This window comes from Girardinichthys multiradiatus, chromosome 7, assembly GCF_021462225.1.
Source record: "Girardinichthys multiradiatus isolate DD_20200921_A chromosome 7, DD_fGirMul_XY1, whole genome shotgun sequence".
NCBI lineage: Eukaryota > Metazoa > Chordata > Actinopteri > Cyprinodontiformes > Goodeidae > Girardinichthys > Girardinichthys multiradiatus.
Window position 1 is genome coordinate 14749775 of NC_061800.1, and position 14536 is coordinate 14764310.

Below are 14536 nucleotides of genomic sequence, written 5' to 3' on the forward strand. Positions count from 1 at the left end.
TTCAGTGTAGCCATGCACACGCACTCTCACAGTTAAGGGATATTCAAAATTAGCAGCTCATCTAATATAGATGCTTTTCAACTGTCAGAGGAAGCTGGAATACCTGGAAAAAATCCACGCATGCACAGAGAGAACATGCATACTCCAAACAGAAAGACCAAAGCAAGCAGTCCATGCCCACATAATTTTGATCAAATAAATCTGCCTATCCATAAAATACTTTGGTTTTGATTTATTGATCATATTAAATTTTTTGGAGAATCATTTGAAAATTTATACAATCGCAAATCTCAAATTTACTGAAGAAAAGCTGTAAATTTTTTGGCCATATTGACTTGTGATACTGGGACAAAAAATAAGCTAACAAAACCGATTTAAAAGCCACAGTGTCAGAAGAGTGAGCACGCAATAGTTCACACCGTCTCCTTCCTAGAAGTGTGAATGAAGCAGCAGCAGCTTTATTAAGACCTAAACCTAATCTAACCTCACCTGCCACCACCTCCTTAACTTAAGATACAAATCAATGCAAGCACTGACAAACATAATTGCTGTTTATTAAACATCCTCCCCTATTCATTTAGCATAATGCCTCACATTCCTAATTAAGGCTGAATCCATTTATCAGATAAGTTACAAAAATGACAGACTGTGCCAGCAACGTCTCACATTATAGACTCATCAGACAAGAAGATGTCCAAACATTGGCATGCTGGCTAATGTTATGGATGACTTATTGCTGCACTGCAGTTCACAAGTCACTCGGCGCCTCGTTTCAACCCTCAGCATCACACTCGCCCTCTAAAACCATCTGCTTCCATTATGCATGCAGGAGTCTTACCATCGTCTGAGCTGTAGGTCTTTCAGTGGGATGCTTCGCATGGCCGATCCTAGCAGCATGAAGAAGGCAGAGAGCAGGAGGGACGCCCGTAATCCTGGACAGCAGGAAATACAACCATTAAAAGGAAATGATTTTAAAAAAACTGGAAAAGTTGGCTCTAAATAAAATGCGAAGCCAGCATGGTTTATTTTATACCTACACTGCGTTCACAATTTACCCCGATCAACATTTCTGTGCCAAATGATAACAATGCTTTGTAAAGGCATTCATTCTTCTCGTTGCCTTCAGAAGTCACGTAGTAAACAGGGGTCATTGATGTCTAACTTAATTAAGGCCTGAGCTTTGTCAGAATGGTTTAGATCAAAGCAAGTTCATGTTGCAGAACGGCCCAGTCAAAGTAAAGACCTCAAACCAATGGAGAATCTTTGAAAAGAGTTGAAAACTGCTGTGCGCAGATGCTCTTCGACCAGTCTGACTGACCTTGCGCTATTTTGCAGAGAAGAAGGGCATAAGTTTATGGTGGGGGAATTAAACAATTTTTAAATGTTTAATTAGAAGGAGAAAAAAAAAATAACATAACATTCATTATATTCTTTGTGCTTCAAAATTATGAATTTCTTTGTGTCAGTCTATCACATAAAATCCTAAAGTTGAAGTTTGTCGCTGTAATGTGACAAAAAGCATAAAAGTTAGAGCAGTATGAATAATTTGTAAAGCACTGAATAATGCCAACTCTAACTAAAATTAAATAAAGAATTGGGCAATAGCGCTGGTTGGTGTAGTACAGCATACTTTAATAGCACTTTTTTTCCGACATCCAACATCTTTCAATTTAAAATGCGTTTCAACCAAAGGCCAAACATAAAACCCTGTATGACCAGTTTAGGACAGGAAGATGTTATTTTTACCAGCAGGGTGCTAATAATTGTAGCACTTGGACATTTCATGTATACCAACAAAAGCACTAATTCTCAGTACCTTGTTGAAGATTGTCTGAGTGACATCGACACAATTAACAAAGAATTGAGAAAGTTTATCACTCTCGATACCCCTTTAAGGACATTCAAGCTTTACAATAAGTTTGTCCATTTTAATATGAAGCATGATTTGCAGAACTTTAGTTAAAAGCCTATAATAAAACAGTAGGGATCACATAAGCTGGATAAACATTAACTAGTAAATAAAAAGGGTTTAAATTTAACTTCATCTCCTGATGTGGAAAAGTGACATCCAGAAGATATGTGCTACAGTCATGGAAAACTAAAACTAGCATACCAGTTAGAATTGGGGGAAAGACTTCTAGTCCTTACCCAGTCAACACAAGGCATTTTACAAAGTGAAATTTATTCAACAAAAGACTAACCTTAAATTCTGAAGTTATGAGGATAAAACACAACTCTGATTGTACAACCATTCGAGCAACAATGAGGTGAAGCATTGAGACTCTTTTCATGACTTTATCAGCCTTAGATTGCTCTGTGCAGGAATTTTCATCTACACCTCTTCCACCAGTTTACTGAATACTGGGGGTGTTTCTGGACCTGCACAACAAATTGATTCCTTTGTTTTTCAGCCACTGTGTTGCTAATTTGCATACCGTTGTCTTGTAACAAGCTTTGTCTAAGCTATACGTGTTTGAAAGATGGCCTCACGTTTGACTTTTACTTTGTGAGCTGCTCAAATCCTGTAGCGGCAAAATAAGACAATGTCTCGACACACATTCCAACCTGTGTAATTCTGTATGTTCCCAATTTTATTTTCATACATAATACTAAAAAGTGAAAGCCGGGCACGGCACGTGGCATAGTGGCAGAGTGCACGAACCCTATATGTGGGGTGTCAGTCCTCGATGGATCTGTCCCGGGTTCGAGTCCCGAACCCAGAGACCTGTGCGGCATGTCCTTCCCCCTCTCTCCAACCCATTTCCTGTCTGCTTACTTTTAAAAAATAACAAAAATAAAGGCCACTAGTGCTGCAACAAAGCAAATCTGAAAAACGTAATAGACAACAAAGATTGCATATAAACAGTCCTTTGTGATAATATATTGGAGCACAGTGATGATGAAATGGCAATACTTTTGCAATACATGAACGTGAAACACTTAATATCCTGAGAGTTGTAGAGTCAGAGCTGATGCTCACACTTGCCAAACGATTTGTTAATACAGTGAATTTAATTAGCAAAATCCTGTTAAACAAAATCCATAACCTGTTAAACAGGCTGGAAAGAGACTGAAAATCAGTCAAACTTACATAACAAAGTTCACCCACTCTAAAACTAAATGCCCCACTTAGCTTCGTATCTGGTTGTAAATTCTGATTTGACCTTTACAAACCAACTTGCACATTATATGTATATGACTTCAAGACGTCATAGTTGGGTTTAGTCCACAGAACACAGTTTGCTAAAAACAGTCAATGTGCTCATAATAAGACGATTTAACAATTGTTTCTTCAGGGGGATTTACATGTATTCTGCATGGCTGTAGAAAAACCCTGAACCTTATGCTGAGAACCCCACATGGTTTCTGGATAAATCAGCAACAACAAATAAACATCAGTCAGTCAGTCATTTTCTACCGCTTATTCCATAGTGGGTCGCGGGGAAGCTGGTGCCTATCTCCAGCAGTCTATGGGCGAGAGGCGGGGTACACCCTGGACAAGTCGCCAGTCCATCGCAGGGCAACACACATACAACCATGCACACACCTAAGGGGAATTTAGATTGACCAATTAACCTAACAGGCATGTCTTTGGACTGTGGGAGAAGCCGGAGTACCCGGTGAGAACCCACGGGAAGAACATGCAAACTCCATGCAGAAAGATCCCCGGACGGGAATCGGACCCAGGACCTTCTTGCTGCAAGACAACAGTGCTACCAACTGCGCCACCGTGCAGCCCACAAATTAACATATAGGACTAAAACAGACACAGTTTATTTGCAGGTTTAACTATATATCAGACTGGATCCAGCAGAATAACTGCATCATTGGCTACCACTCCCAGAAATGATCAGCCAGCAGACGAACTTTTCGACGGGTCCACTCAAACCGGCTAGCCCCACCATGACTGCACAGGACACGTGACCCAAAGTACGTTATTATTTACAGGAAGATTTTAGTTAATCGCAACAGATATTGTCATTGCAGTAGTCAACAAAAGTATCGCAACTGCATGTTCTCCTACTGTTGTGTAGCCCTAGTTTACAAACATCATTAGTGTAAGTATAACTTTAAAAGTGCCAGTGACATGCTAGTCTCATAAATGCAGACATTTAAAGAAAACATCTTAATATTGAATGAATTGGGCTAAGTGGGTTGTTCTTTAAGCAAATGAGATATTTTAGTCTGTATACTCTAGTTAACGATTATTCGATTACTAAATTAGTTGACAATTACTTCAATAATCGATTAATCCAATTGTTTCAGCCGTACAATAGAGCCATAAATAAAACTGCAACTATACACTTCTGAAAAACAATTTTTACAAATTTCCTTGTTTAAGACGTGTTTTTTAAACACTTCTTTTGAAAACAGAGCCAAACTTATCACCTTTTCAGAAGCAATAAATATGTTTTTTGACCAAGTGTAATAAAAGTCCAATACATATTCTTTCTTAGACTCTGTAGCCAGAACAGAAATCATCGGTTGGGAAACAAATGTCAGCACATCCAAAACTAAAAATGAACCATTTACAGAAGGCTTAATAAACATGCCATTATCTGTAAAGGCTTTAAGCGTTCTTCTTTAAAAATGTTTGCAGAAGCAGACGTTTCAAGAGGCTGCTAATCAGCTGACTGACTCCATGTTAACAAGTATCCACAGGCACTTCCACTTCCTTCTTTACAAGAATTAAAACTTCACCATCCTTCTTTTATAAGATAACTTAAATTAAAAATGTTACCTATCAGAAAGACTTTTTAGCCAGTGACCTTGAAAATTAGTGCCAGAAACTGACAACCCCATATGGGCGACCTCCTACAAATACATGGAATTATTTCACTTTATATTTATTTTTTTAATAAATCAATATAGAATGAAATAATTACATGTATTTTAAAATTATTTTTTTTAAATTATATTTAATTGTTTAAGCATTTAAATAATCAAATAAACCTTTTTAAAGAGACAATTATTTCATTGTGCATTTTATAATTTAATGGTCTATAAAATTATGTAACAATGTATTAAATAAATGGTACATGTAATTCTTTAATGGGACATTTAATGGTACATTTATTTATGTTATTGTACATTTATTTATGTCATTGTACATTTATTTATGTCATTGTACATTTATTTATTTAATTTTGTACCTTTTGGCCCTCCATATAGCTCAGGGTACACATCACGATAAAAAGCATCTTGCGACACAACTTGGTGTCTCGCGACCCCCCAAGGGGGTCCCCACCCCTATTTTAAGAGCTCCTGATATAGAAAACATTATTATATCAAGATGTTTCAAATGTCAAGTTCTCTGCCTTTCTATAGAGATTAAAGACAAAAAATCCTTGGACCACAGTGACCGGCCATTTATACAACAGTCTCATATTTAAACAGATGTACTCTGATCTAAAACCACATGGAAGCAAACAACAGGTATCATTCTGTGCATTAGCGGACACAAAACGTTTTATAACCGACATGTGCTGCAGAAAAGCCCAACGGATTAACAGCTTCCAGTTGTTTGTTAAATGCTAACAACATTAAAAGTTAAATGTAGGGATTCGCATTTTGGAACACAGTGTGCAACACCAATTTATACAGCTTGTGTATATAACTGTCAAAGCACAGTTTGTAAAATTACTGCTTGTTCGCAATGTCACATTTAACAAGATTTTTCTTTTAATGGCAACATCTGCCTCGTTGTTCACGGACAGTTTCTACCTCTAAGGAAGAGGGAGCTCTCAGCAGGGAGCAAAAGCCTTTCCCCCACTGACATGTGTAGATGTCAACATGTGTCTATCCAGCAGATATCCATGAAGACAGACACAGTTAAAGCCCTTAGCAACCTCTCTTGTAAACAAGTCACACAATGGGATAACACAATTTGGGAAAACTGGATATATTGTCCTCATTTGATTCAGAATCACTGTTCATCTGGGTATATTGTTGAGTGCTCGTTCAACAGGCCTGAGGGTGGTTCTCAGGCACTTTCAGTTTCCCTTTTATAGCCTCCTCATTAGGAGTTTCCCAGCATTTACAGAAAGAAGGGGACATGCTGACTGAAACTAACTTTGGGCAACTGAAAACAGAACTCCAAACTGCAGACTAATCAGAATCACGAGACCGACAACCTAATTCCTTTCCAGGTTTTTGCATGTTTACAATCAGGATAATGTGAATCAGCACTTCTGTTAGCGGTTTTATAATGAAACAGGTTCCGTGTGGATATTGTGCTCTTTGTGTCAGGTGATGCCGTGTGAACTGGTTAGGCAGGGCCCACTCTGACTCAGAGGCTTAAGTCGGGTTCTTCAACTTCCCCATAATAACTTGAAAGTTCTTCCCAAAATATCTGGGCATTACCTAATGAAGACATTAATGAAGTTGGACATTTCAAACTGTAAAATATCTTTCTATGCAACATCAGTACTGCTTATTCAATTCAATTCAATTCAATTCAAAAATACTTTATTAATCCCAAAGGGAAATTAAATGTTGTTAAAGCTCATATTATGTAGGTTTCTTCAAAGAGCCGTTGTAGATGCTGATGGCTGTGGGCAGGAAGGATCTCCTGTAGCGCGCCGTCTTACAGCAGATCTGAAGAAGCCTCTGACTGAAGACACTCTGTTGTTGTAGGACAGTCTAATGAAGAGGATGATCAGGGTTCTCCATAATGTTCTTCATTTTATGAAGAATCCGTCTTTCCACAATGATCTCCAGAGGTTCCAGAGGAGTCCCCAGAACAGAGCCAGCCTTTTTTATCAGCTTGTTGAGCTTTTTAAGTCCCTGGCTCTGATGCTGCTACCCCAGAAGATGATGGTAGAAGAGATCACATTTTCCACAACAGACTTATAGAAGATATGCAGCATCTTGCTGCAAACACCAAAGGACCTAAGCTTCCTCAAGAAGTACAGTCTGCTCTGTCCCTTCTTGTAGATGGCTTCACAGTTGCATCTCCACTCTAGTCTGTTGTCCAGGTGAACACCGAGGTATTTATACTCCTCCACCACCTCCACTTCTTCTCCCATGATAGAAATAGTTTTTGACTTATTCCTGTTTTTCTTAAAATCTACAATCATCTTTGTTTTAGTCACGTTCAAAATGAGATGATTGTTTCCACACCATGCCACAAAGCGGTCCACCACCTTCCTGTACTCAGCTTCTTGTCCATCTCTGATCCACCCCACGACTGCAGAATCATCCGAGTATTTCTGCAGATGACAGGAGTCTGTCTTGTACTGGAAGTCTGAGGTGTACAGAGTGAAAAGGAATGGTGAGAGTACAGTCCCCTGTGGTGCTCCTGTGCTGCTGACTACCTGGTTAGATTCACAACCCCTTCAGTCTCACAAACTGTGGTCTGTTTGTCAGGTAGTCTTTGATCCAGGAGATTGTTGAGGCCTCCACCTGAGTCTTCTGGAGTTTCTGACAAAGCAAATCAGGTTGGATTGTATTAAATGCACTGGAGAAATCAAAGAACATGATCCTCACAGTGCTACTGGCTTTGTCCAGATGACAGTGGGTTTGTTGAAGCAGGTGTATGACGGCATCTTCAACTCCAACTCCACAGCGATAAGCAAACTGAAGGGGGTCCTGATTGTTTCCTGTTTGCTTACTCAGGTGGGCCAACAGGAGTCTCTCTAGGACCTTCATGATGTGAGATGTCAGGGCAACAGGTCTATAGTCATTGAGGACTGATGGGTGAGTTTTCTTTGGTACCGGAACAAGACAGGAGGTCTTCCACAACACCGGAACCTTCTTCTGGGCCAGGCTAAGGTTGAAGAGGTGCTGCAGAATCCCACAGAGCTGCTCTGCACAGGCCTTCAGGACTCTAGGGCCGACATGATCTGGACCTGCAGCCTTATTCCTATTCAGTCTCTCCAGTTGTCTCTTGACCTGACTTCTTGAGACACACAGGTGGAAGGGGGAAGCAAAGGAAGCATCAGCATCTTCTGATATGGTTGAAGGCAAACATGTAGAAGCAGAAGGGTCTAGGGCTGAGGTGGAAGATAAAAAATGTGAGGTGTTACTGGACAGCTGTGGGTCAAAGGAAGATGGAATGTCTGTTTGGCTGTGAGCAGGAGAGGAGGATGCGAAGCTTGTTTCTGAACTGAACCTATTGAAGAATGTGTTCAGTTCATTGGCTCTGTCCAGACCTCCATCGGTCTGATCATCCTTCTGCTTGAAGCCTGTGATCTTCTTCATCCCTGTCCACACATCTCTGATATTGTTTTGCTGGAGCTTGCTCTCCAGCTTCTTCTTGTACACCTCCTTGCTGTCTCTTATCTTGACTTTAAGTTGCTTCTGAATAATCCTCAATAATTCTCTGTCTCCCACTCTGAAGGCTCTTTTTTTCTTGTTAAGCAGGTCCTTCAGGTCACTGGTGATCCAAGGTTTGTTATTGGGGAAGCATCTCACGGTTCTGGTGGGGATGATGTTATCCACACAGAAGTTTATATAGTCGGTTACACACTCAGTCATGGCATTGATGTCCTCTCCATGTGGCTGGCACAGTGCGTCCCAGTCTGTAGCCTCAAAGCAACCTTGCAGAGCTTCTTCAGCTTCTTATGACCATTTTCTCACAGTCCTCTTTATTACAGGTTGCCTCTGAACAAGGAGCTTATGTTTCGAGCAGAGAAAAACAAGATTGTGATCTGATTTGCCTAGAGGAGGTCTTGCTGTAGAGATGTATGAGTCATTGACATTTGCATAAAACAAATCCAATGTTTTGTTTTCTCTGGTAGAGCAGATGACAAATTGTTGAAACGTTGGAAGTGTAGCAGAGAGTGAAGCATGGTTAAAATCACCAGAAATTGCCACAAAAGCATTGGGGTATGGTGTCTGTAGCTTAGCAACAACTCAGCTGATGGCATCACATGCAGTGTCAGCAACAGCGGAAGGTGGAACGTAAACTGTTGCCAAAATAACACTGGTGAACTCTCTGGGTAAATAATATGGACGAAAACTTACTGCCAACAGTTCAATATCTGGACTGCAGAGATGACACTTTACAGTAACATGTCCTGGATTACACCATCTGTTGTTCACAAGTACTGCCAGTCAACCTCCTTTACATTTGCCGCTCCTCTTTAAATCTCTGTCTGCTCGTATGGTTAAAAAGCCCGGCAGAGAGACGCTGGACTCGGGGATATGATCCTGCAGCCATGTCTCAGTAAAACACATGATACTGCATGCCCGGTACTCTGGCTGGGTCCTTTGTAGGGCTTGAAGTTCATCCAACTTGTTTCCCAATGATCTCACATTGCCCATCAAAATCGACGGAAGAGATGGTTTGAACTTCCTCCTTCTCTTTCTTCTCTTAGCTCCTGCTATGCATCCATGGCGTCTCCTTTTCAACTCATCAGGGATTTGGGGTTGTAGCTGAAGTATTATTTGAGCTTTTGAGATATTAATCAGCTGCTCCCGGTTGTAAGAAACAACCCCGTTGCCATGGCAATGCATCATAACAAATGTCGAAAAATAGAAAGTATTAAGAAAAGTCCTCCAAGCTGCACAGCATCCGAAACTGGAGTGGACAGTCATCCAAAAACAATCAACTGTATCCACCACAAGAGGAATAGTTCCCAAAAAAGAATAAATCAGAATCAAAAGTAACAGAGCTACTCCAACCTGCTGCCACCTTGAGCGGCGCAATTCTAGAAATAATCCTCATATGGTTCCAGCTTCAGCTGTAAACTTTTAAGCAAACTGGTGTTGGTTTAAAGGTACAATGGGATAATTAATTTATGATTTATTCAACTTACAGTGGTGGTATTTGATGTGGGTGATATGGCTCTTTACCCAGGGTGCCTTATTTTATTTAAATGTCCTGTCAATGGAGAGTGGACACCTCTCAATGTTGTATACGGTTTATGGACTGTAAGAAAATATAAATCATACAGTTTCTAAGGCCTGTTTTTTGTTTGGGCTGCTTTTTATCATCTGTAGCTCTAAATCTTAAATGCATAGCCTGGTCAAACCTGAGCTGGATTATTCTACACTGCAAAGGCTAGTTAAAAGTGTAAGAGAAAACATTATTTGTTTTAGTCTTTGACCCACAAATCACAGATCAGATCTCTTAACATTTGATTGCCACCAATTAGAAAAAACAATGTCAGCAATTAAAGTATAGTTATTGAAATGTTTGTTCTAAACACACAACATTCATGCAAAGAGTATGAAAGACCTGCTTAGTGGTTCTCAAAAAATTAAGATTTTATCATTTATTACTTCCTGTAAATAGAGATTTCAGTTAACCCTTTAAGAAATGTTATGTTGTCAGGGTTGGTTTCCTAAACCTGCAAAATCAACAACTGTAACATTTGAGAAACTAAACACTTAAATTACTTATCAGACAATAACAATGTAGCAGTATGTAACACCTTTAAAATGCTTTGATGTCTCTGTTTTCGTCGTATCACAAACTTTGGGGTGTTTAGGTTTTCAAAATTTCAATAATCTATATGTCGCTGTATTGACATGGGTGAGGGTCAAACGGGAACATTATCTCGAGACAGAACACATACCACCAAGTTGGAACAACTCACCTTTTTTGTCCATTAACCACATAAACAGCAACCAGGGGATGAAACCGACCGGGCCCCACAGCACCAAAACTGCGATGTCAGAGTTGGTGAACCCGTAAGCCTTAACAGCCGAGTTTTGAATGGGACCCCAGAAGTTCCAAACCATCCCCTGCATTAGTGCCAGCAGGGAAAACAGGGTCAGAACCAGCCATCTTCTGCCATAAACTCGACTGTTTACTGGCTGGCTGTTCGTAGTCCCAGCGGATGTAGGAGCAAGAAGCGGCTCCCTTTCTGCCTCGGTGCTTGAAACGGCACCCATACCGGCCGTCCGTTTGTCAATGTAGTCCGAAAGCTAACTTTTGCTCTGTATTGAAATATCAATTCGTTGTGACACTCGGCTATTGTCGAACACAATAATAGTAACACCAAAGCCGACAGCCTTTTTTTTCCCGAAACTGATCTATTGCGCATGTCCAAACGGAAATAGTTCGCGGTACGGAAACTGGTGTTCTGCAGTCGCCATTATGGTCCCGCTGGATACCTGAGCTTTACCGAGGTTGCTGCAGTCGGAACGGAACCAAAATGGAGCAGATGCACATCGGAAAGTGCCAAATGTAAATTGAGATCGCATGTCATGTGAGCTTTGTTTACATCCGCCAGAAGTTCACCCACACGTGTAGGGATAGGTGAGTGTTGTCTTCCAATAAATCAATTTTTTTCCACGAACCTAGCAGGAGCTAAATTTCTTTGGAAATGTTCAGTGTGATTTGCACAAGTCTCTGCTTACAAACAAACAAACATAAGTTAGCTAAAATCATAAGTTCCATTGTTTTCAACACGTAGGGCTCTGTAGAGCTGACATCCTCAGTTTGAAGTTAAATGAGACCTCATCTTAATTATCTTGGGCGAACTAAATGCTAACAAGTTGTTCAATGCGTTACTGTTAGCTACCTGCTACTGTTTAAAACAAACTTCATTAGCATCATGTGCGGAAGTTCAAAATTAAATTTAACTTCGCAGCTGATTCTGTTTTAAATATGTGAAGCAGGTTTTCGGTAAATTGCATTCAAAATACCTCCAGTACGCCTCAGAGACATGCAGAATGAGCGAAAAGTCATAATTATTAAACACGAATGACGTTAAAAATAGACACGAAATGGCTAACGTTGCAGAAGTAGAGACCCAACTTTCACAACAATTGATCAAGACGGAAAAAGTTCATTTGTGGTAAAAATGATTACAGGGGAACATTAAAACGGTCTTAGATTAAGATATGGATAATATATGGTTAAGCATTGAAATAATCATCTAATAGTAAATGTGGTAAAAAACTATATTTGCTGAATAAACGGCCACGTCCTGACATCGGGACATTAAAACACGTTTGATAAGCAGAAGAGTTTTTACCAAATCTGGTTGCAAAGTGACTGTAGCCTGTTACTGTTAACTGTCACACATCACCACCCTCCCACCACTGTGCCTGACAGTCTGTTGTAAAGTTTTTGGGCTCATGTCATTTCAAGTCTTTCCCATTATTTCCTAAACTTATTTTGGTAATTTCATACTCTACTTTCTGGGTACTGGATGGCGCTAACTGCAGTGGGAAGTATCTTAACGCCTATGTATCAATTTTCATCTGCCAGGTGGTTGTTTTTCAATTCATTTACAACACTTTGAAGAAATTACAAGTATTTGCATTTTTATGCTCATGGATCACAGTCAAGTTATAAGTAGAGATTCGAAATGCAAAGAAGAAACAGGAGAACAAAGAACAATAAACTGATACAACATGGCTTATGTGGGTGGTGGTCATTTAGCACTTTTGGCCTTTTTTTTGTAGTAGGAAATAAACTGGGTTGGAAATGTAGAGGTACATTTTACACTATATATCACATATATAAAAAAATAAGTAGAATTCTCTTTGGTTCATTTATTTGCCATTCCCTGTATAGGTCAAAAAATAAGACATCTGTACCCTCTGTATGGCAACTATTTTGGCACAGATATTAAACTGACTCAGCTAATACGATATCTTATTCCCATGTTGCAACTTATTAACAGTGTGCACCTCAGGCAATGGCTGCCTTGACCCCCATCAAACCCTTCAGCCCAGAGGAGACCAGATGGATTTTGGATAGTTTGCAGCATCCTGCAGTTTTCCTGAACATGACCCATGGCTGGCCTGTTATTTGCTGGACTGCAGAGCATCTGTCAGGCTGCCTCGACGACAGGCTCATCCGATTCAGACTTGGAAGAAAACAGGCGACAAATAGTAAGTCTGGATGATGAATCCCTTCAGAGGTATTGTCTCGCTCCTGAGTAATTAATCATCTGGAATCCATGTTTGGCCTGAAATCAGACCTTCGGACCTTAGACTGCAGGGGGGCTACTCTGGCTTTCACCAGGTTAAAATTGTTTATGGATTAGGGTATAAAATCCCGATAGTGAGAAAACTGTTGGATTTTGTTTAAAAACACTAAATACATGTCTGGGTTTATACAGATGTGTTGTAGTTTCTTGTTTTGCATTTATATAGTTGTCATATTTTTGTTCTTCTGAGTGTTCTAGTGGACTAAGGTATACTTTTTGCACATTTACCACACATAATGCTACAAAAAAGGAATTAGGAATATACATTAGGCACTTTCAGTTTACTTTTCAGCAATGCAAGTAATCTTTAGCATAACTTAGCAGTTTTTGGCATATGGAAAAATATTTTTTTCTATAGCATTTGTCTATTTGTTAGTTATTTTATTGTCATCTATATCATATATTATTTTTTTAATATACAGACTTGATCCAAAATATTGATTAAATTAAATCCCCCTTTAAGTTAGTAGTAGTTTTTCAATTTAACCTTCATATTGCATCTGATATTAGAGGTTTTCCTTTTGTGCTCCTTATAGAGTAAAACAAGTATAACAATTTGATACTTACTTTTAATGGAAAAGCACAAATGCAGGCCGGGTGTTCAAACTAGCTGTTAGCTAGAAGGACTATGGTACTTTGTAACATTGACTACAAGTATGCGCTGTCCTTGAACAAATGAATTAATATTAGCTGGTTAATTACTCAGACTGTCTAGTTGGGTAAAAAAACAGCCTGATTAGAGTAAAAGGTGTCGTTTCTTATGTTATTGTTGTGGAATTTTCTTATCAAAGTTGAGAGAAGTTGACTCACAAGAAGAAAAAATCCGGACTTTGTCTTTATAAGTTTTATTCAAAGGCATTCAGCGTTTGAATGACTCTGTCACCAAGCAAGTCAGTTGAACAGAGCCCCGATCAACATTTACACACAGTATTTATACCAGAACATGACAGTGTTATCTCAACTTCAAAGAGTCTGTGTTTTATGACCCAAACCTTTCTTGAGTTCAAAGGTGACAAGGTTATCTAGGAACAGACCTAACTGCCCTTCCTGACATCCTCCTAAAAGATGGGTCTTAACCATTAAACTTCTGATAATGGATTTTACAGCTTCTTCCTCTAACACAGATGTTCACTGGAGTGAGGTAAACCAAAGGTCATACTCTGTGGAATGCCTACTGAAAGAATTTCCATCACACTCCACCCTTATGATCGTAAGACAATCATACAAAAATTCTAGCAAACCAACACCCAGAAAAAGAATCAAAATAAAAGGAACAAAAAAGAAAAAGATATATAAAACAAACGCCGTATAGTCATGGCCCTCACGAAGAGCTAAGGTTCGCAAATCACCAGGAAAACAAACTGAAAGAGCAAGAATAACAACACCGCAAGAGACAAAGAAACCATCAAAACTCCATGTATACCACTAAAATGCTGAACATCAGTAATAACTCCCCAAACACTTTAGAGTTAGCACATCATTAAAGCATCTTAAGCAACATAAAATCCATCGGTATCCATACCTTCTGTCACCTCAAATGCAGAATCATCACAATCATGACAAACAGAAATTAAGTTCACATCCTTATCAACAGGTAACATGGAAAAATGTATCAGTCTCATTACCATTCCCCTAACCATTGG

General features: G+C 39.4%; 2 protein-coding genes across 2 annotated transcripts in view; one reads left to right on the plus strand and one right to left on the minus strand.

Moving 5' to 3' along the window:
• slc49a4 (solute carrier family 49 member 4) overlaps nt 1–10982 on the minus strand; it is a 71854-nt gene extending 60872 nt beyond the window's left edge. The window contains exons 1-2 of the mRNA XM_047370120.1: nt 10545–10982; nt 839–932 (exon numbers count right to left, since the gene is read on the minus strand). Of these exons, the coding sequence (XP_047226076.1) occupies nt 839–932; nt 10545–10842 (392 nt within the window). The 5' untranslated portion in view covers nt 10843–10982. The remainder of the gene's footprint in view (nt 1–838; nt 933–10544) is intronic.
• Nucleotides 10983–11044: 62 nt separating this feature from the next.
• Nucleotides 11045–14536, plus strand: part of hspbap1 (hspb associated protein 1) — a 28284-nt gene continuing 24792 nt past the window's right edge. The window contains exons 1-2 of the mRNA XM_047370121.1: nt 11045–11209; nt 12585–12795. Of these exons, the coding sequence (XP_047226077.1) occupies nt 12600–12795 (196 nt within the window). The 5' untranslated portion in view covers nt 11045–11209; nt 12585–12599. The remainder of the gene's footprint in view (nt 11210–12584; nt 12796–14536) is intronic.